The 22000-nt window shown below is 42.0% G+C and overlaps 1 protein-coding gene across 5 annotated transcripts in view; it reads left to right on the top strand.

The window, feature by feature from the left end:
* The first annotated feature begins 2176 nt into the window (after window positions 1–2176).
* Window positions 2177–22000, top strand: part of chd5 (chromodomain helicase DNA binding protein 5) — a 36911-nt gene continuing 17087 nt past the window's right edge. For all 5 annotated transcript variants that reach the window (XM_042324392.1, XM_042324395.1, XM_042324393.1 and 2 more), the window contains exons 1-5: window positions 2177–2660; window positions 14612–14760; window positions 20772–21020; window positions 21139–21257; window positions 21671–21918. In XM_042324392.1, the coding sequence (XP_042180326.1) occupies window positions 2594–2660; window positions 14612–14760; window positions 20772–21020; window positions 21139–21257; window positions 21671–21918 (832 nt within the window). In that variant the 5' untranslated portion in view covers window positions 2177–2593. The remainder of the gene's footprint in view (window positions 2661–14611; window positions 14761–20771; window positions 21021–21138; window positions 21258–21670; window positions 21919–22000) is intronic.

Here is a 22000-nt window from a genome sequence, read left to right as displayed (position 1 = left end):
TTCTGGATTTTTTTCTCACTCATTTTGTCTGTTATAGTTGAAGTGTACCTATGATGAAAATTACAGGCTTCTCATCTTTTTAAGTGGGAGAACTTGCACAATTGGTGGCTGACTAAATACTTTTTTACTTTTTTTTTATATATATGTATGTTTATATACAGTTGAAGTCGAAAGTTTACATACACCTTAGCCAAATACATTTAAACTCAGTTTTACAATTCCTGACTTTTAATCCTTTTAACAATTCCCTGTCTTAGGTCAGTTAGGATCACCACTTTATTTTAAGAATCTGAAATGTCAGAATAATAGTAGAGAAAATGATTTCTTTCAGCCTTTATTTCTTTCATCACATTCCCAGTGGGTCAGAAGTTTACATACACTCAATTAGTATTTGGTAGCATTGCCTTTAAATTGTTTAACTTGGGTCAAACATTTCAGGTAGCCTTCCACAAGCTTCCCACAATAAGTTGGGTGAATTTTGGCCCACTCCTCCTGACAGAGCTGGTGTAACTGAGTCAGGTTTGTAGGCCTCCTTGTTCTCACACACTTTTTCAGTTCTGCCCACAAATGCTCTATAGGTTTGAGGTCAGGGCTTTGTGATGGCCACTCCAATACCTTGACTTTGTTGTCCTTAAGCCATTTTGCCACAACTTTGGAAGTATGCTTGGGGTCATTGTCCATTTGGAAGACCCATTTGCGACCAAGCTTTAACTTCCTGACTGATGTCTTGAGATGTTGCTTCAATATATCCACATAATTTTTATAGCCATCTATTTTGTGAAGTGCACCAGTCCCTCCTGCAGCAAAGCACCCCCACAACATGATGCTGCCACTCCCGTGCTTCACGGTTGGAATGGTGTTCTTCAGCTTGCAAGCCTCCCCCTTTTTCCTCCAAACATAGCGATGGTCATTATGGCCAAACAGTTCTATTTTTGTTTCATAGGCCCAGAGGACATTTCTCCAAAAAGAACGATCTTTGTCCCCATGTGCGGTTGCAAACCGTAGTCTGTCTTTTTTATGGCGGTTGTGGAGCAGTGGCTTCTTCCTTGCTGAGCGGCCTTTCAGTTTATGTCGATATAGTTTTCGTTTTACTGTGGATATAGATACTTTTGTACCTGTTTCCTATATATATATATATATATATATATATATATATATATATATATATATATATATATATATAAATGTGGGTATGTGAATGTATGTGTGTATATATATACACATACATACACATATATATCAATATGTGTATATATATACACACATACATACACATATATATATCTATATATATATATATAAATATAGATATAGATATATTTACCAAAAACATATATGAGGGATTGGAAATGATGCAGACAATTACATTGATGGAAGCAACAATCTATCCTCAATATTAAAGCTGATCCACCCGATCAAAAATGAAATAAATTAACATATCATACAAAGGTGGATGATGGACATCTACAAATTAATAAATACCAATACAAATCGTAATATTTCATAATAATTGTGGTTTCCGGAATAAAATTGACTATGTTATGTCTACCCCTGAGTTCAGGTTGCAGCGTAACCTTGACAACTGTTCTAAGCAATCAACACAGCACTGGCTGCGTACTTGCAATTTTGTGTAGGTGAAAAAGCAAGTAAGTTTGTTGAATGCATGTATACCTTGACTAAATAATTGCTCAAACAAAATGTATAATATATTTGAACTTGCCAATTCAAACAAGTTTAGTGTAGGTTGCAATAATTTCAGGAACGAATACATTCTCTGTAGAATATTACTTTGGAACATTGACTGTTCAACATGCGCCGCATGCAATACACACAAACATATTATCGTTGCCCTTGTGTCAGCGAGCTATTTGCATCCTATATTTTAAAGTTTAAAGACGAATTACCCACATTGCCTCAAGTTTAATAATGCCAATGGATATATTAACCTGGCTTTATGATTCTTGCCATTGTCATAATAGCCCACGTTTCATTAAAATACGCAAATTTGTCGATTATTCAAACCAAGTTGGACTTAGATGGTCTTACAACTGGATACATTACACTGCATCAAATCCATTTCAGACGAAATGCGAAGTGGGGGCTCAGGAGGGGATTGAGTGAAGTTTTTTCCCCATATCCTGGTGTAACCTCAATTTCTACAGACTTGCTTGGGAAAACGGGCAAAGAGACAGACGGGGAGAGATGCACACATTGACATTGCTACTTGCAGCACTGCATACGACTAGTAAAAGTGGTAACTAGGGGAGCATGACTTAACTAGTTGTGGTGAAAATTATGGGATGGATTGTCATGGCAACAGACCAGACGTCACAATCTGGGCATGTGTGTTCCAGTTTTGTCTCTTTCTTATTTTCAGACTGGAGGACTTGGATAGAGAAGAGTGTAAAAGGAAATACATGTTTTCCTACAAAAAGAGGGAAGTCATCATTCTTGAAAATATACAGATATACATTTTATTTACACAAGACCCAAATAATTATTTTCGGGGAGGCAATACGAGGTGAACAGTGGCGTTTTGAGGGTTAACTTTCAGTTAATTCTCAGGCAAGAGGTTTTTTGGTATGCGATAAAGATGCCTGGGTCGTTAAGCAATGAAGACGAGGGACAAGAGGACATGGATTTTGAAGACGAAATACCAGGTGAGCGAGTGAAGTAAGGTGGGGGGAGTTTCTGCCCGTCAGATATTTTGCGCTGCTACGCCTAGTTGAATGCGGGAAAAGGGCTTGTCGTACTATACGTTATAGGAGACAAGAGGGGTGGGGTGCAGTAAGCGTTTCAATTTTTGCACAACCCGTTGTTTTCCTCAGGGGCACATGTCCGCACTTGTCGCCAATGTGTCATCTTCAAATATGATATAGATAGACGAATGAAAAGCCACCATCGGTGGTACTGAAATGAGCCGGTCCGAGAAAAGGGGGACAGCCTACAAACCGTGCATTCTCGAGATTTATTTTTATTAAAAGCTCAGATGTTAGGCCATCGATCTCCATTTGACTTAGATTGCGATCAGCATATATCCTACATTTTTCTTATTAGAATTAGGCACATGCACACCATTTTATTTGTGCTGTTTTGAGGGTGCGCCCTTTTATTTTGCTGTTAGGCAACAATATAATATATTTGCGTGTTTCCATTTGAGGTCAGAAGTTTCACCTCACATGTTGTGACAACTAAATAAAAGGTATACGTTATTACTAAATTAATGTCCATAGACTGTCCAACTCTCCCTGGTGATGCACCATCATCAAAATTGAACAGCTGTGTCCCAATTGTTTTGAAGCTCTTGTCCAATTGATTCGGTAGTGGCCACAAATGTGCTAGGCTGTGACTGAACCCACGTGTACCAGGAAAACACTGGTTAGGGCAACTGTCCTGTTGATAAGTCAAGTGTAATCAAACTGATTGTGGCTGTCAACCAGCACAATGGGTTGATACTCTCCACACATCCATCATGCTAGTTAATTGCACATGCCATTTTCCACAATGGTGTCTTTGTTACTGCACATTTGAGTTATTTAGCAGATACCCTCATCCAGAGCGATTTACAGTAGTGAATGCATCCAGTTTTATACCTTTTCATATTGGTTCACTGTGGGACTCAAACCCACAACCCTGGTGTTGCAAGCACCATGCTCTGCCAACTGAGCCATGCAGGACTACTGCTGTGTTAGTCTTTCACAGAATATGACTGTGAAACAAAACTAATAGGCCTGCACATTTTAATGCACTCAAGACCACGTGAATCCTCCAAAGTTAGAATGGAGAGAGCATGGTGGATGAAATCTGTAAACCTATCAACTCATGTGGTCATCTGCAACAGGACATGCCTCTTATTTACACTGCTAGTTAAAGAGGGTGTCTATGTGGCCCCTGAGCCTGGTTCATAAATCTCTCCATCCATGACTGTCAATCAGGTCATACATCTCTGGGGAGCCAGTTGGTGAGCCAGGGGTGAGTTGATGAAGTGCCCTACAGCAAGTGCCTAAGTCAGGAGCCTGCCTTTTTATACTACCATGTCAGTTCAGTAAATAGAATCAAACATTCATAGTTTTCTCGTCCAGCTAGTGCCAGGCCCCATATGATTTACTCCTGGATTAGCAGCCAGGGCAGACCAATATGCCCTCCTGCACTCATAGCATTTGCATTAGCCTATTAGTGTGAAATGGTTGGCTGGTTATGGCACCAGTTTATCATGGTGCAATAATGACATTGCGTTAGGCCCACCTTTGTAATGTATTGTTTTGTATGTTAAGTATTTTGCTTGTTTTATGCACTCTGGATAGTTGGGGGTTTGCATTTAGCCTGTCATTAATACCAAAATGCCTGTGTCTGAGCTTCTTTCTGATAGTAGCCTATGGATACATGTACATTATTATGTTGCATTTATTTAAAAAAGTTTCCAACAACATTTCTGACTTTGGAACATACAGAAAAGGTTAATGAATGTAGTCATGGGTGTTATGGAGCAAACCGACTCACAAAATAACTTTTTTTGTATTGGTACAATTTAGTAAAGCACTGGTTATCTTTAGAAGGGGGGAGAGCTTTGTGATTTCAGTACATGCAGTCTGACAGCTGCAACCTGAGGGATAAAGCAATCACTTATGCATATCCCCAATAAGCAACAACTAGTGGTTAAAAAGGGAGGTAAATTGCATACAAATAGCTATGGAATGTGTTAATAAAGAAATCTTGCTCCTGTTATGTTCCAGTTGGTTCTTCATATGTTTTAGATTTATTTTCTCTGAGTGTATCAATCAGTTCTGTTCTATAATTGTGCATGTAGCATCTTCCTAACCATGCATGTGCCTGATGCTTTGATGAGAATGTTCTTCATATAGACCCAGCCAAGCTTGACAGCAGTCTAATGAACTTCAGGATTGGCAAGGGCCCTACACAAGCCATGGAGGGAGAGCTGAGGACCCACAGTACAGTAGCTTCTACTGTTTGCTGTCACAGCCATACACTCCACCACTCACTGCCTCAAACTCATTGTTGTCCTTCCCATTGTCCTGTTCTTGGTCATGTCACTAGCTCTGTCCCCGTGTCTCAGTTTTACCTTTTGCTACTGCCTCTGACATTTCTCTTTGTCTTGTTTCCTTTTGAAATTGTTTCGTCCTTCAATGAAATTGAAAGATTAGCATGGGCTTTTGTGTGCCTACTAAAGTCATCCCTGATTGGTGGGGGCTATTTCTGGAGACTCCACTGTGAAAGCTGACACCATTTTTGACCATCTGTGTGTGTGTGTGTGTGTGCATGTGTGTAATGCTTACCCAAGTAAATGTGTGTTTTATGTGTTTACTCTGTCACACTTGTTCCCACTGCATTTTTGTTCAACTGCACATGTATGTTCTAATTACACTGTCATAATAATATACTGTGATCTCATAATATTTATGGTGCATGAAAAAGAATAGCAAATCACAAAGGAGCTGTAATGTTACATCAGCTGCCAGATTATACCCTGCCACCACCAGGCTTCTGCTGACTTTCCCTAAACTGACCCACAGTACATCTAACTCACTCACACACCATCACTCTGTACCCTTAGATCGAGACTGCACTGCCGCCATTTATTACCACTAACTCCCAAGACCCAGGAGCAGGAAAGTGAGCTCACAGTCAATGACTACTACTCTGATTCTATCATGAAGTCATACAGTCCACAATTCAGAATGCTACACTATAACAGCATTTCCGCTACTAGAAAGACCAACATCAAATCAAATCAAATGTTATTGCTCACATACACATGGTTAGCAGATGTTATTGCTAGTGTAGCGAAATGGTTATGCTTCTAGATTCGACAGTGCAGCAGTATCTAACGGGTAATATCTAACAATTCCACAACAAAACTTAATACACAAAATCTAGTAAGGGAATGGGATGAGAATATATAAGTATAAAATATGCGGATGAGCAGTGACAGAGCGGCTAAGATGCAATAGATAGTAAAGAATAGATAAAAAGGGATACAGTATACCTTATATACAGTGAGGGAAAAAAGTATTTGATCCCCTGCTGATTTTGTACGTTTGCCCACTGACAAAGAAATGATCCGTCTATAATTTTAATGGTAGGTTTATTTGAACAGTGAGAGACAGAATAACAAAAACAAAAACCAGAAAACCGCATGTCAGAAATTTTATAAATTGATTTGCATTTTAATGAGGGAAATAAGTATTTGACCCCTCTGCAAAACATGACTTAGTACTTGGTGGCAAAATCCTTGTTGGCAATCACAGAGGTCAGACGTTTCTTGTAGTTGACCACCAGGTTTGCACACATCTCACGAGGGATTTTGTCCCACTCCTCTTTGCAGATCTTCTCCAAGTCGTTAAGGTTTCGAGGCTTTTGACAACTCGAACCTTCAGCTCCCTCCACAGATTTTCTATGGGATTAAGGTCTGGAGACTGGCTAGGCCACTCCAGGACCTTAATTAGCTTCTTATTGAGCCACTCCTTTGTTGACTTGGCCGTGTGTTTTGGGTCATTGTCATGCTGGAGTACCCATCCACGACCCATTTTTAATGCCCTGGCTGAGGGAAGGAGGTTCTAACCCAAGATTTGACGGTACATGGCCCGTCCATTGTCCCTTTGATGCAGTGAAGTTGTCCTGTCCCCTTAGCAGAAAACCACCCCCAAAGCATAATGTTTCCACCTCCATGTTTGATGGTGGGGATGGTGTTCTTTGGGTCATAAGCAGCATTCCTCCTCCTCCAAACACGGTGTGTTGAGTTGATGCCAAAGAGCTCCATTTTGGTCTCATCTGACCACAACACTTTCACCCAGTTGTCCTCTGAATCATTCAGATGTTCATTGGCAAACTTCAGACGGGCATGTATAGGTGCTTTCTTGAGCAGGGGGACCTTGCGGGCGCTACAGGATTTCAGTCCTTCACGACGTAGTGTGTTACCAATTGTTTTCTTGGTGACTATGATCCCAGCTGCCTTGAGATCATTGACAAGATCTTCCCGTGTAGTTCTGTAGTTCAACTCCACGAGGTCAGATCTTGCATGGAGCCCAAGGCCGAGGGAGATTGACAGTTCTTTTGTGTTTCTTCCATTTGCGAATAATCGCACCAACTGTTGTCATCTTCTCACCAAGCTGCTTGGTGATGGTCCATTCCAGCCTTGTGTAGGTCTACAATCTAGTCCCTGACATCCTTGGAGAGCTCTTTGGTCTTGGCCATGGTGGAGAGTTTGGAATCTGATTGATTGATTGCTTCTGTGGACAGGTTTCTTTTATACAGGAAACAAACTGAGGTTAGGAGCACCCCCTTTAAGAGTGTGCTCCTAATCTCAGCTCGTTACCTGTATAAAAGACACCTGGGAGCCAGAAATCTTTCTGATTGAGAGGGGGTCAAATACTTATTTCCCTCAGTAAAATGAAAATCAATTCATAACATTTTTGACATGCGTTTTTCTGGATTTTTTGTTGTTGTTATTGTGTCTCTCACTGTTCAAATAAACCTACCATTAAAAGTATAGACTGATAATTTGTCAGTGGGCAAACGTACAAAATCAGTAGGGGGTCAAATACTTTTTTTCTCTCACTGTACATATGAGATGAGTAATGTAAGATATGTAAACATTCTTGAAGTGGCATTATTAAGGTGACTAGTGTTCCATTTATTATAGTGGCCAATGATATCAAGTCTGTAGGTAGGCAGCCGCCTCTCTGTGCTAGTGGTGGCTGTTTTACAATCTGATGGCCTTGAGATCAAAGCTGTTTTTTTACTCCAAGCTTTGGAGTAAATGCGTGTGAGGGTGCCTTTGTGTGTCCTAAGACATAAGTAGAGTGAGCTATAAACACCCTCCCAATGATGGGAGAAGCCTGAAGTCACTCTCTTCACATTTGCGGTCAGGGCACCATTAACTGGGTATTTCCATAAGGAGCCTGTCAGAGAGAGTGGCCTAATGTGTGTTCCTGTAAATGCTGGACTTCTCAGGAATGAGAGGGTCATGAATCTCCCTTCTAATGGAGCGATCCGGTGGCCAAGACCTTGCAAGAAGGTCAGAGCGGTGCTGCCTGCCCGCCATCCACGCTTCAATGTGGGCACAGTGTGCCAAGTGAGGCTGCAGTCTAGTTCAAACTGGTCCTGGTGCCAGCTGTCCTTTGCCACATGCCAAAGTGATCCCCCTCATCACCCGGTATGAAGCAGCCACCCCTGGAAGACATCACAGAGCATTAGAACAATAGCTGCCAGAACGCCAGAGGCTTCTCTCTGGGATCACACACTTAGATGTGGTGCCTTAAATACATTTTTACATGTGCAGACATAATGTGTTTGTCTCAATTGCATTGATGGTAGTGGCCATTTCTGGTAAACTTGGTGGTAAATAATGCCGGGTTTCACATATCAGCAAGGAGGAGAATTAGATGTCTTGAGATGGAAACAGCAGATTTTCACTCTCAACCTTCCTGTAGGTCTTAAATAAACAACTGCATTTCTTGTCATCTCAGCCAATTTTATCATAAGTGCATTTGAAAGAGCTGTAGCATTAGCTGAGTTGTCGTAATGATGGCAGGCTGCAAACATAGATTTGATTTAACACTTAGTTACAATTATTGACACCCCTGTTTTCAATACATTTCAATACCTCACTTTGCGAGGATAACAGCACTGAGCCTTTTTCTAAAATGTTTTATGAGTTAAAGAACACATTGGGTAGGGATCTTAGACCATTCCTCCATACAGAAACATTCCAGATCCTTGATATCCTTTGTTTGTGATTATGGACTGTCATCTTTAATTCAAACCACAGGTTTTCAATGGGGTTCAAGTCCGGAGACTGAGATGGACATTACATGTTGATTTTGTGGTCAATTAACAATTTCCTTTTGGATTTTGACGTGTGCTTGGGGTTATTGTCTTGCTGGAAGATCCATTTGCGGCCAAGTTTCAGCCTACTGGCAGAGGCACCCGGGTTTTTGGATAAATTGTCCTGGTACTGGGTAAAGTTCATAATGCCATTGACTTTAACAAGGGCTCGAGGACCAGTGACGCAAACTAGCCCCATAACATCAAAGATCCACCACCATATTTTACAATAGGTATGGGGTAATTTTCTGCTTATGCATCCTTATTTGAGGCCACTCAACACTGGTGTGCATGGCCAAAGAGCTCTATTTTCATGAAGTTTATACAGTCTTTTTTGCTCATCTTTATCAAGGCTGCCAATAATTTTGAACCTGACTGTGGCTCAGACATGAAAGAGCTCCCAGTGTGAGGTACTGCAGACATGTTGACTTAATAACTATAGAGCTGGCACTACCCACACTTCATTTAAATACAATTACGTTGAACCAACATGGAATATACTTTGAATTGACACATACAGTACCAGTCAAAAGTTTGGACACACCAACTCATTCCAGGGTTTTAGTAGCCACCCTTTGCCTTGATGACTCTGCACACTCTTGGCATTCTCTCAACCAGCTTCATGAGGAATGCTTTCCAACAGTCTTGAAGGAGTTTCCACATATGCGGTCCAACTCATCCCACACCTTCTCAATTGGGTTGAGGTTGGGTGATTGCGGAGGCCAGGTCATCTGATGCAGCACTGCATCACTCTCCTTGCCTCTCCTGCATCACAGCCTGGTGGTGTGTTGGGTCATTGTCCTGTTGAAAAACAAATGATAGTCCCACTAAGCGCAAACCAGATGGGATGGCGTATCGCTGCAGAATGCTGCGGTAGCCATGCTGGTTAAGTGTGCCTTGAATTCTAAATAAATCCTATTTCTTTCCTGTGATGGTCCTCATGAGAGCCAGTTTCATCATAGCGCTTGATGGTTTTTGCGACTGCTCTTGAAGACACTTTCAAAGTTATTTGATCTTCATGATGGAATGTCATTTCTCTTTGCTTATTTGAGCTGTTCTTGCCATAATATGGACTTGGTCTTTTACCAAATAGGGCTATTTTCTCTATACCACCCCTATCTTGTAAATACAACTGGCTCAAACGCATCAAGAAGGAAAGAAAGTCCACAAATGAACTTTTAACAAGGCACACCTGTTAATTTAAATGCATTCCAGGTGACTTCCCAAGCTGGTTGAGAGAATGTCAAGAGTGTGCAAAGCTGTCGTCAAGGCAAAGGGTCGCTAATTTGAAGAATCTCAAATATGAAATATATTTTGATTTGTTTAACATTTTGATTTGTTTTTTGGTTACTACATGATTCCATATGTGTTATTTCATAGTTTTGATGTCTTCACTATTATTCTACAACGTAGAAAATAGTAAAAATAAAGAAAAACCCTGGAATGAGTAGGTGTGTCCAAACTTTTGACTGGTGTTGTCACATGCACCAAATATAACTGGTGTTTTACCATGAAACGCTTGCTTACGAGCCCTTCCCAACGATGCAGAGTTTAAAAATAATAATCCAAATAAAATAGTAACACAAGAATAATACCAATAAATACATGGAATGGAACTATGTACAGGGAGTACAAGTACCAGATCATTGTGCAGAGGTATGAGGTATTTGAGGTAGATATTTACATAAAGGCACTCACACTGGCACTGGTGCCAAGTGCCCCTAAGCCACTACTGTTTCTCCTTGAAATTAGAGAATAGTCCAAGAAACCAAATATTGTACAGTAAAGTGAATAGCCATCAGGATAGATAATGAGAGTGAAATATAGAACAGAGTAGCAGCAGCAGTGTAAAAGTGTGTCATTGTGCGTGTGTGTGTAATGTGTATGTTCAGACCCCTTTACTTTTTCCACATTTTGTTACGCCTTATTTTAAAAATTGACTTAAATATTTTTTCCCCCTCATTTTCCAGCCAGCAATTGTGCAAGTTCTCCCACTTAAAAAGATGAGAGAGGCCTGTAATTTTCATCATAGGTACACTTCAACTAAATGAGAAAAAAAATCCAGAAAATCACATTGTAGGATTTTTAATGAATTTATTTGCAAATTATGGTGGAAAATAAGGATTTGGTCACCTACAAACAAGCAGGATTTCTGGCTCTCACAGACCTGTAACTTCCTCTTTAAGAGGCTCCTCTGTCCTCCACTCGTTACCTGTATTAATGGCACCTGTTTGAACTTGTTATCAGTATAAAAGACACCTGTCCACAACCTCAAACACAGTCACACTCCAAACTCCACTATGGCCAAGACCAAAGAGCTGTCAAAGGACACCAGAACCAAAATTGTAGACCTGCACCAGGCTGGGAAGACTGAATCTGCAATAGGTAAGCAGCTTGGTTTGAAGAAATCAACTGTGGGAGCAATTATTAGGAAATGGAAGACATACAAGACCACTGATAATCTCCCTCGATCTGGGGCTCCACGCAAGATCTCACCCCGTGGGGTCAAAATGATCACAAGAACGGTGAGCAAAAATCCCAGAAACACACGGGGGGGGGGGACCTAGTGAATGACCCGCAGAGAGCTGGGACCAAAGTAACAAAGCCTACCATCAGTAACACACTACGCCGCCAGGGACTCAAATCCTGCAGTGCCAGACGTGTCCCCCTGCTTAAGCCAGTACATGTCCAGGCCCATCTGAAGTTTGCTAGAGAGCATTTGGATGATCCAGAAGAAGATTGGGAGAATGTCATATGGTCAGATGAAACCAAAATAGAACTTTTTGATAAAAACTCAACTCGTCGTGTTTGGAGGACAAAGAATGCTGAGTTGCATCCAAAGAACACCATACCTACTGTGAAGCATGGGGTGGAAACATCATGCTTTGGGGCTGTTTTTCTGCAAAGGGACCAGGACAACTGATCCGTGTAAAGGAAAGAATGAATGGGGCCATATATCGTGAGATTTTGAGTGAAAACCTCCTTCCATCAGCAAGGGCATTGAAGATGAAACGTGGCTGGGTCTTTCAGCATGACAATGATCCCAAACACACCGCCCGGACAACGAAGGAGTGGCTTCGTAAGAAGCATTTCAAGGTCCTGGAGTGGCCTAGTCAGTCTCCAGATCTCAACCCCATAGAAAATCTTTGGAGGGAGTTGAAAGTCCGTTTACCCAGCAACAGCCCCAAAACATCACTGCTCTAGAGGAGATCTGCATGGAGGAATGGGCCAAAATACCAGCAACAGTGTGTGAAAACCTTGTGAAGACTTACAGAAAACATTTGACCTCTGTCATTGCCAACAAAGGGTATATAACAAAGTATTGAGATAAACTTTTGTTATTGACCAAATATTTATTTTCCACCATAATTTGCAAATAAATTCATTAAAAATCCTACAATGTGATTTTCTGTTTTTCTTCTCATTTTGTCTGTCATAGTATACCTATGATGAAAATTACAGGCCTCTCTCATCTTTTTAAGTGGGAGAACTTGCACAATTGGTGGCTGACTAAATACTTTTTTGCCCCACTGTATATATAAACTGAAATATCACATTTACATAAGTATTCAGACCATTTACTCAGTACTTTGTTGAAGCACCTTTGGCAGCGATTGCAGCCTTGAGTCTTCTTGGGTATGACACTACAAGCTTGGCACACCTGTTTTTGGGGAGTTTCTCCCAGGTTGGGAGGTCTTTTCAGGTCTCTCCAGAGATGTTCGATTGGGTTCAGGTCTGGCCTCTGGCTGGGCCACTCAAGGACATTCAGAGACTTGTCCTGAAGCCACTCCTGCATTGTCTTGGCTGTGTACTTTGGGTCATTGTGCTGTTGGAAGGTGAACCTTCGCCCTAGTCTGAGGTCGTGAGCGCTCTGGAGCAGGTTTTCATCAAGGATCTCTGTGTACTTTGCTCTGTTCACGTTTCCTTCGATCCTGACTAGTGTCCCAGTCCCTGCCGCTGAAATACATCCCCACAGCAAGATGCTGCCACCTCCAGTCTTCAACCTAGGGATGGTGCCAGGTTTCCTCCAGACATGACACTTGGCATTCAGGCCAAAGAGTTCAATCTTTCATCAAACCAGAGAATCTTGTTTCTCATGGTTTGAATGTCCTTTAGGTGCCTTTTAGCAAAGTCCAAGCTGGCTGTCATGTGCCTTCTACTGAGGAGTGGCTTCCGTTTCGCCACTCTACCATAAAGGCCTGATTGGAGATGGTTGTCCTTCTGGAAGATTCCTCTATCTCTACAGAGGAGCTCTGTCAGAGTGACCATACGGTACTTGGTCACGTCCCTGACCAAGGCCCTTCTCCCCCGATTGCTCAGTTTGCCAGGCGGCCAGCTCTAGGAAGAGTCTTGGTGGTTCCAAACTTCTTCCATTTAAGAATGATGGAACCACTGTGTTCTTGGGACATTCAATTCTGCAGAAATGTTTTTGTACCCTTCCACCGATCTGTGCCATGACACAATCCTGTCTCGGAGCTCTATGGACAATTCCTTTGACATCGTGGCTTGGTTTTTGCTCTGACATGTACTGCCAACTTTGGGACCTTACGTATATATACAGATGTGTTCCTTTCCAAATCATGTCCAATCATTTGAATTTACCACAGGTGGACTCCGATTAAGTTGTAGAAATATCTTAAGGATGTTCAATGGAAACAGGATGCAACTGAGCTCAAATTTCGAGTCTCATAGCAAAGGGTCTGAATACTAACATAAATAAAGTATGTCTGTTTTTATTTTTTAATACATTTGCCAAAAATTCTAAAAACCTGTTTTCACTTTTTCATTATGGGGTATTGTGTGTAGATTGACGAGGAAAACATTTATTTAATCAATTTTAGAATAAGACTGTAACATAACAAAATGTGGAAAAAGTCAAGGGGCCTGAATGCACTGTATATGGTGTGTGTATATTTTGCTTTGCGTAGGGTCAGAGCAAGATAGAGTCAGCGCAGATAGTTTGGGTACTATTATTGACTATTGAGCAGTTTGACTATTTAGCAGTTTTGGGGGTAGAAGCTGTCTTGGAGCCTGTTGGTCTGAGAGCAAATGCTTCGGTACCATTTGCCGGACACACGTGGGAAGATGCATCCAGCTTATCCAGTGGTGAATGAGAATGTATAGATAGACATTTCTATGGGTCTCTCATTGATAATGAACCTTGGAAGCACCTAGTGTCTGTGTGGCCCCTCTTGACTAGCCTGGCTGAATGGAGGATAAGTGGATTGCAAGCCAATGTTTGTGCTATGGAGACGGGGAACCCCTCCTCCCTACTCAGTGTCCCTCTGGGAGTGGTAGGCTGCAGGGCTACTCTAGTGTTGGCTGGCTGATTGACTCTGATACATGTGCTGCATATTTCATGCCCTCCAGTCTGTGTTTGTGTGTGAGGAGGCACCGTGGGAGTGTCTCTTTATAGTGATGTACTGTCTACTGTCTAAGGCAGTCTCACTGGCCCTGCTGTCTCTCTTACTCCTCTGTGACCCACTATGGCAGCATTGAAGTCTGGAGCACCGTTATACACTGTTGTCAGCATGCTTATATGTATACAACAATATTGAGACAATACAATTGACAGAGAACTAGCAGCCCACTAGGTTAAGGTTTGAGCCGTGCCTGGCTAACAGGATATAAGGTGAAAGGGGGAGGATGGTAAAGTGATGACTAACAGAAGCCCCATGAAATCTGTATGTGTTACAATAAGAGTCAAAGTTGTGAATACGTGTATCATGTGGTTCTGAAGGCCATGTTTGTGTTTGTGTGTGTCTAGATGAGGATGAGGATGGTCAACGTAACACTGTCCCGCTCACACCTCTGGACAGCTTTTTCACTGACAACGACTCCCTCAAACAGAAGAAGAAGAAACCCAAAAAGATGAAGGAGGGCAAGATGCCCAAAGTCAAGAAGAGGAAAAAGGAGGTAAACTCTTATCAGATTACAATCATGTCATGCAGACTAACACAGAACCTCTAAAAAGCTACAGTAAATGTTGTGCCGTATACTGTAGTCCTTGAGCAGCCATTTATATTGGCTGGGATTGAACTCCGATTTCTTTACTGGGGTACAATATTTGGTTTCTTGGACTATTCTCTAATTTCAAGGAGTAACAGTAGTGTCTTTGGCTTAGGGGCACTTGGCACCAGTGCCAGTGTGAGTGCCAGTGTAAGCTGTGGGCTTTGAGTGCTAGTGTAGATTGTGGATCAGGAGAAGCGCCTGTCCCTGTGGCAGTCAAAATGGGCGGTCGGTCAGGAGTGCTAGAGCGTGTGCCAGTAGGTTCCAACAACAACATTGTGACAGAGCTATTCTGACAGCAGAACTCTACCAGGCATTAGTTCCTGGCATTCAGAAAACAAGCTTTAAACAGCAGCAATGAGCTGAGGCTCTCCACATACCACACCACCACCATATATCAAAACAGACAACAAACCACTCCTGCATTTGATTTGTTTCCACGACTGCTCCTTAGATTCTTGGCTATTTGAGGTTAACCACAAGTGTGCCTTGAAAGACATCATAGTGAAGTCAGGGGAAAATGTTTGGTGCAACACAGTGACAGTGAGCCGGAGGAAAGTGTTTGGTGTAAAACATCCCTCTGCCATTTGAGGGCCTTGCTCTTTATACAGTTTGTGTTGGCTTTGCGGTGCCGGTTTCTCATTTGTGTGTCCCCTGCTTGTGTTTGCGGTTGATCAGTGTTCTGAACTGTGCGGTGACAGAGCAGGGATGTCCCTGTCCAGGGCTGCCAGCTGCACTGTGAGGAGCTCTGGTGGCCAGTCTGTCACCGGCCCTTTGGCTGGCCACGATAAACACTGAGCATTGGACCCCGCTGTGCTAATGAGGGGTCTCCCTGTCTTTTTCCTCTCTCTCACACACTCTCTCTTTCTCTCCATACCGCTCTCTTTCCATGCTCAGTTCACAAGCTCTGCTAGACAGTACACTGTACGTGTTTATCAGGCAGCACTCTCTGTTAAGGGAAACCACAACTAGCTGTTATTCACTTACAATCTCTCCCCAAAGTCTACTGTCAGACATAGGCCACGGATCAATGGAGGTTACAGCCCTGTCAGTGGGCCTCTCTCCCCCAGGTCAGTCTCATAGCTGAGAAAGCAAGCAGTGCTCAGACTCCCTCTAGCAGGGCCCAAGCACACACCACAGGAGAGCTGTTAGCACTGATGACTGGCTAGATCAGTTTTAAGGAGAGAAATCCCTTTAGGGGGACTGCGAGTTGATAGACAGCAGTGTTCCCCCCCCACCCACTGTTGCACTGTACAATTGTACGCAGTTGGGTGTTTATGGTATCGTTAGGATGTGAAGTTTGTGTATTCAATCTGACATTCATTTCTTAAATAATGGTTGCACATTATACAATTAGTATGTACTAATTGAATTTAGTACTGAAACTAGATGCTGAACAGAAATTAAGTTGATACCAAAGGGAGGTCGTTATATATAGGAATAAACCATTTGGTTATGCTTTAGGACTTTTATTTATTTTTCATGATCTCCCAGGAGTGTCCTCCTCTTTCTTTCCACGCTGGTCTTATGTATCCTGTGATGTGTTTGTGTACCATTGAACCCTGTGTGTGCCGTCAGTGGTTGGGTTAAGTCACTTCTCTGCAGTTTCTCTCTCTAGATTAACAGAGGTTCTGCTTCTCTGCTTCTACTACTTCCACCACCCCTCCACCCTTTTTCATTTGGACCTCCCTCCAAACTCATTCTCTCTCCTTCTCTGTATGCATAAATGAGATTTGTCTAGACGGGCGCTGGAACACAGGCTCTGCAACCACAGGCCTCTGCATAACAAGCTCGTTATGCAAACGTGTCTGATTGGATGGCACCGTTTCATTGGCTGCTGCTGCTATAGAGTGAGGGTAAGAGAGAGAGAGGGAGCGAGAGAGAGAGCTCCAGACTCTGCACGGGTTGGTCGCCATGGCAACACAGACGGGCTGGCGGGCGCTGCGGCAACGTGAGCCTTTCCCCTGCGCCACAGAGCGAGACGCCTGCGAGTCTCTCCATGGATCCACACAGGCCTACTGTGCAACAGGCAACAAGCTGCACACAGCTCTTTCATGCACACGCACGCACACACACACACACACACACACAAGCCAATGCCAGTGCTCACTCATACGCTTTATCTATAAACGTTCATCTGTGTAGCCTTCCAGATGTTGCCATAGCGAGGCCATGGAGACAATAGAAGGAGACAATACCTGCCCTAGTCTTATTGACTGTGGCTGGAAGGGGGAGATGTGATTGAGCAGCCGCTCAAGGTATGATGCTGAGTTGTTGCAGTTCCCTGTGTAAGCAGCAGCCAGTTTAGAGGTGAACAAGCCTCTGATCATGACTTCTATGGAGCTCTCAACAAGCTGGGTGCTAGATATTCAATTGATGAAATGTGACTGACCACCTCGATTCCATCTTATATAGCAAAATTTGAAATGGTGTTTCTTACATTGGATAAAAGTAGAGACTCAGCTACAAAATGGTGTATAATACACTGCAGTTGAGGAACAATGGGAAAGTAATTCTGCTTTGAAAGTTGATACATTTGTAACCACACTTTTTAGAAAATGGCCCTACTGGAGAGCTCTTCTTTGTCTACACCAATTCAGCATCATTCACACTCTCTTAAGCGTTAGCCCCACCCATCTCTTTACGGATTTACATATGGGGCAATGTGATAAACATACTGAGTAAGGTATTGTAGTAAACAACCAAAGATTTCAAAGACTACAGTGGAAAGTAGTAGCCTAAAATAAGGCAAAACTCCAGGTAAAAATGTGAGGTTGACCGATTATGATTTTTCAATGCCGATACCGATACAGATTTTTGGAAGACCAAAAAAAGCAGATACCGATCAATCGGCTGATTTTTATATATATATAATAATGACAATTACAACAATACTGAATGAACAATGAACACTTATTTTAACTAAATATAATACATATATAACATCTATTTAGTCTCCAATAAATAATGAAACATGTTCAATTTGGTTTAAATAATGCACAAACACAGTGTTGGAAAAGGAAGTAAAAGTGCAATATGTGCCATGTAAGAAAGCTAAAGTTTAATTAAGTTCCTGAGAACATATGAAAGCTGGTGGTTCAATATTCCCAGTTAAGAAGTTTTAGGTTGTAGTTATTATAGGAATTATGACGTGTCGACTATTTCTCTCTATACCATTTGTATTTCAAATACCTTTGACTATTGGATGTTCTTATAGGCACTTTAGTATTGCCAGCCTAATCTCGGGAGTTGATAGGCTTGAAGTCATAAACAGCGCTGTGCTTAAAGCATTGCTAAGAGCTGCTGGCAAACGCAGCTTACGAGCCTGCTGCTGCCTACCACCGCTCAGTCAGACTGCTCTATCAAATATCAAATCATAGACTTAATTATAATATAATAAACACAGAAATACAATCCTTTGGTCATTAATATTGTCAAATCCGGAAACTATAATTTCGAAAACAAAACATTTATTCCTTCAGTGAAATACGGAACCGTTCTGTATTTTATCGAACGGGTGGCAACCCTAAGTCTAAATATTGCTGTTACATTGCACAGCCTTCAATGTTATGTCATAATTACGTAAAATTCTGGCAAATGATTTACGGTCACACAGTTGCTCAACGAGCCAGGCGGCCCAAACTGTTGCATGTACCCTGACTCTGCTTGCACTGAACGCAAGAGAATTGACACAATTTCCCTAGTTAATATAGCCTCCTAACATTAATTTATTTTAACTAAATATGCAGGTTTAAAATATATACTTCTGTGTATTGATTTTAAGAAAGGCATTGATATTTATGGTTAGGTACATTTGTGCAACGATTGTGCTTTTTACGCGAAAGAGCTTTTGTTACCACATCACCCATTTGGCGAAGTTGAAGTAGGCTGTGATTCGATGATAAATTAACAGGCACCGCATTGATTATATGCAACGCAGGACAAGCTAGTTAACCTAGTAATATCATCAACCATGTGTAGTTAACTAGTGATTATGTTAAGATTGATTGTTTTTTATAAGATAAATTTAATGCTTGCTAACAATTTACCTTGGCTCTTTGCATCCACCAGGTTCTTTTGATTCTACACTCGTGTAACAGGTGGTCAGCCTGCCATGCAGTTTCCTCGTGGATTGCAATATAATTGGCCATAATCCGCGTCCAAAAAAGCAGATTACCGATTGTTATGAAAACTTGAAATCAGCCTTAATTTATTTGCCTTGCCGATTAATCAGTCGACCTCTAGTAAAAATACAATTGATCTAGTTCTAGGCCTATATCCCAATCTAACTTTGGTGCAGGTCATGTTTTTCTTCACTTTACTGTCTCTGGTAAACACGTGTGTAAATAATGGGTCATGCGAACAAAATGCTATACCTACCCCCCAGCCACATCTAGCTAAGTGGTTGGGTCATTATTGTCTAGACATGTATGCATGTTCATGAAATACAATAGATGGCCATAATCACCCCCAGACACACCTGGCTAACTTGATGGATCATGTAATCATTTGGCGAAGTGAAGTCTTTTGTTTTGGCATGTAGCTAGTTATACTATACTATAATACTATAATCCCAACCCTTACCGTACAAATGGATTATCATAGCTAGCCACCATGCATGAAATGCTGTTGTGTGAATATGCAGGTAGCTAAAGCTAACCAACTAACTTCAATGTTAGCTACTGTAGCTAGCTAACATTAGGCTATATATAGCAATGCAAATAGCTTTCTGAGATACAAATAATATTACTACACAGATCATACACGTAACGTTAGCTAGTGAGCCAGCAAGCTAACGTTCGCTAGGTAGTGAACAGTATGCTTTAACTTGCAATGAAAATGACTTTCTGACAAAATTAGAAACTTATATCTGAACATTTTACTAGACTCTTACCCGTATACATGGTTCCAGTCTGCTTCACGGAAGACTGGAACCACTTTAACTAAGTAAGACGTCTAGCTGTGTCGTTTCCGTTTTGTTTTGGAGCTACAGCTTGTTTGGCCCATTGTGTCAAGTCACTCTGGTTCTCACTGACCCTGTGCATAAAGCAGTCCATCACAACTTTTCCCCACTGATCTTTGTCAATAGCGCCTGCTAAATTCAGGGGATCATTGTTGTTGAGAGCAGTAGCAACACTTTTGCATTTCTCCATGGCTAACACTATATTTTTCAAAAAATCCACAGTAGCAAGGATTATCCATACATTTTTAACCATTATTTAACTAGGCAAGTCAGTTAAGAACAAATTCTTAATTTCAATGATGGCCTAGGAACAGTGGGTTAACTGCCATGTTCAGAACGACAGATTTTTTTAATCTTGCAACCTTTCGGTTACTAGTCCAATGCTCTAACCACTAGGCTACCTGCCGCCCCACACTGAGAAGCTCATGTTATAGGCAGACGTGGGCTACTGGCAGACCAATTCGAACTCATCTCCCGGCATGTCCAGCCTATCCATTATCTCAGCCAATTGTGGCTAGTGGGAAGGTTCCTGGCTTTTTCCGTGGCTAAGCCAACTAGGCTTGTAATTGAACAGTGTTCATTAATATTTACAGATGGCATACACTTTTGTAATAAAGGCACATGAAAATTCACATGTTCCAGAAGGCATTCCTGCCAAAAAAGCATTTTGATAAAAAAGAAATGTTTACGTTCAAATGCCTCTCCTGTGAAGTAGTGATGTGCGACATATGCCTAGCTTCCTGAAACGGTTACAAATGGTCATCATTATCCAGATGGTATGGGGGACTATCTTTCCTCTTGAAGTACAGACTCTGTATGTTAGTGTTATTTGCTGACTCATTGTCTGTGCATCAAATGTCTCCTGAATGATTGACAGGCAGAGGGGGTGAGATTATAAGTGAAAGTAATGACAGTGTTGAGACGATAAACAATGTTGTATCTGTGTGTGTGACAGGGAGGAGGAGGTGGAGGAGTAGGAGGTGGTGGCAGTGACTTGAAGGAGCAGATCCCTGAGCGGGAGGATGACCGTCCACTGCAGGGTCCAGAGATTGGCTCAGAGAGCGAGAGCAGCATCTACGCCCCTACCACAAAGAAGAAGAAGAAACCTAAGGATAAGAAAGAGAAGAAACCCAAACGGAAGAAGAGAGAAGAGGAGGAGGAGGATGACGATGATGATGATGACGAAGATGATGAAAATAATAAGGTACAGTAAGAGTGCCTCTGTTAAAACATCTCTGTCTAGTTTGATATGCATTTGATATTATTTGGGGCCTTTGTGGATTTATAGACTGAACTCTTACTTCAGTGTTGTTGTGCCCCAGGAGCCCAAGTCGTCCAGTCAGCTGATGCAGGAGTGGGGTCTGGAGGATGTGCAGTATGGCTTCACAGAGGAGGACTATACAACCCTCACCAACTACAAGGCCTTCAGCCAGTTCCTCAGGTACTATACATGTAGGATCATCATTTACTGCCTTTCTTGTCTATGGATGGCTGTCATGGCTGTGTAGCTTAGTTGTAGTTTGAGTATATCCAAATAAAACTGTATAGAGATACTGGAGCAGTGTGGTGAACACTGGACTGTTTGTTAGAGAGAGAGAGAGATGTTGTGGCTGTGTGTGACAGCCTGGAAGCTCAGAGACTGAATGCATTGACCAAGTATCTCAGAGAGACCAATGTGCCGAACCACAAGACATTGGTTGACAAATCACAATCAAAGTACTCACACAACACAGAGGGGACGTCACACAGATGGGTCACCACTAGTTCTGGTGATTGTTACAGTATATAATTAACTAAGAAAATAACAAGATAATAAGATTACAGTGTTCTTTCTCTTTCCCTGACTTTCCTCAGGCCACTTATTGCCAAGAAGAACCCTAAGATCCCCATGTCAAAGATGATGACAGTGTTAGGGTCCAAGTGGCGAGAGTTCAGCGCCAACAACCCTTTCAAAGGCACCTCTGCAACTGCTGTGGCTGCTGCGGTGGCTGCTGCCGTGGAAACGGTCACCGTGGCCTCGCCCACCTCTGTCAAAGAGATCACTACACTGTCAAGCTCTCAGCCTGGGCAAATCAGAAAAGCCAAAACCAAAGAGGGAAAGGGTAAGGGCTGTCATTAAATAATTCTGTATATCAGTATGTATTGAAATGTATTAATAAAGTACCCTCTATACCTCTCTGGCCT

Source organism: Oncorhynchus tshawytscha, linkage group LG07 (assembly GCF_018296145.1).
Source record: "Oncorhynchus tshawytscha isolate Ot180627B linkage group LG07, Otsh_v2.0, whole genome shotgun sequence".
NCBI classification, from domain to species: domain Eukaryota; kingdom Metazoa; phylum Chordata; class Actinopteri; order Salmoniformes; family Salmonidae; genus Oncorhynchus; species Oncorhynchus tshawytscha.
This window is presented reverse-complemented; position numbering and strand designations above follow the sequence as displayed.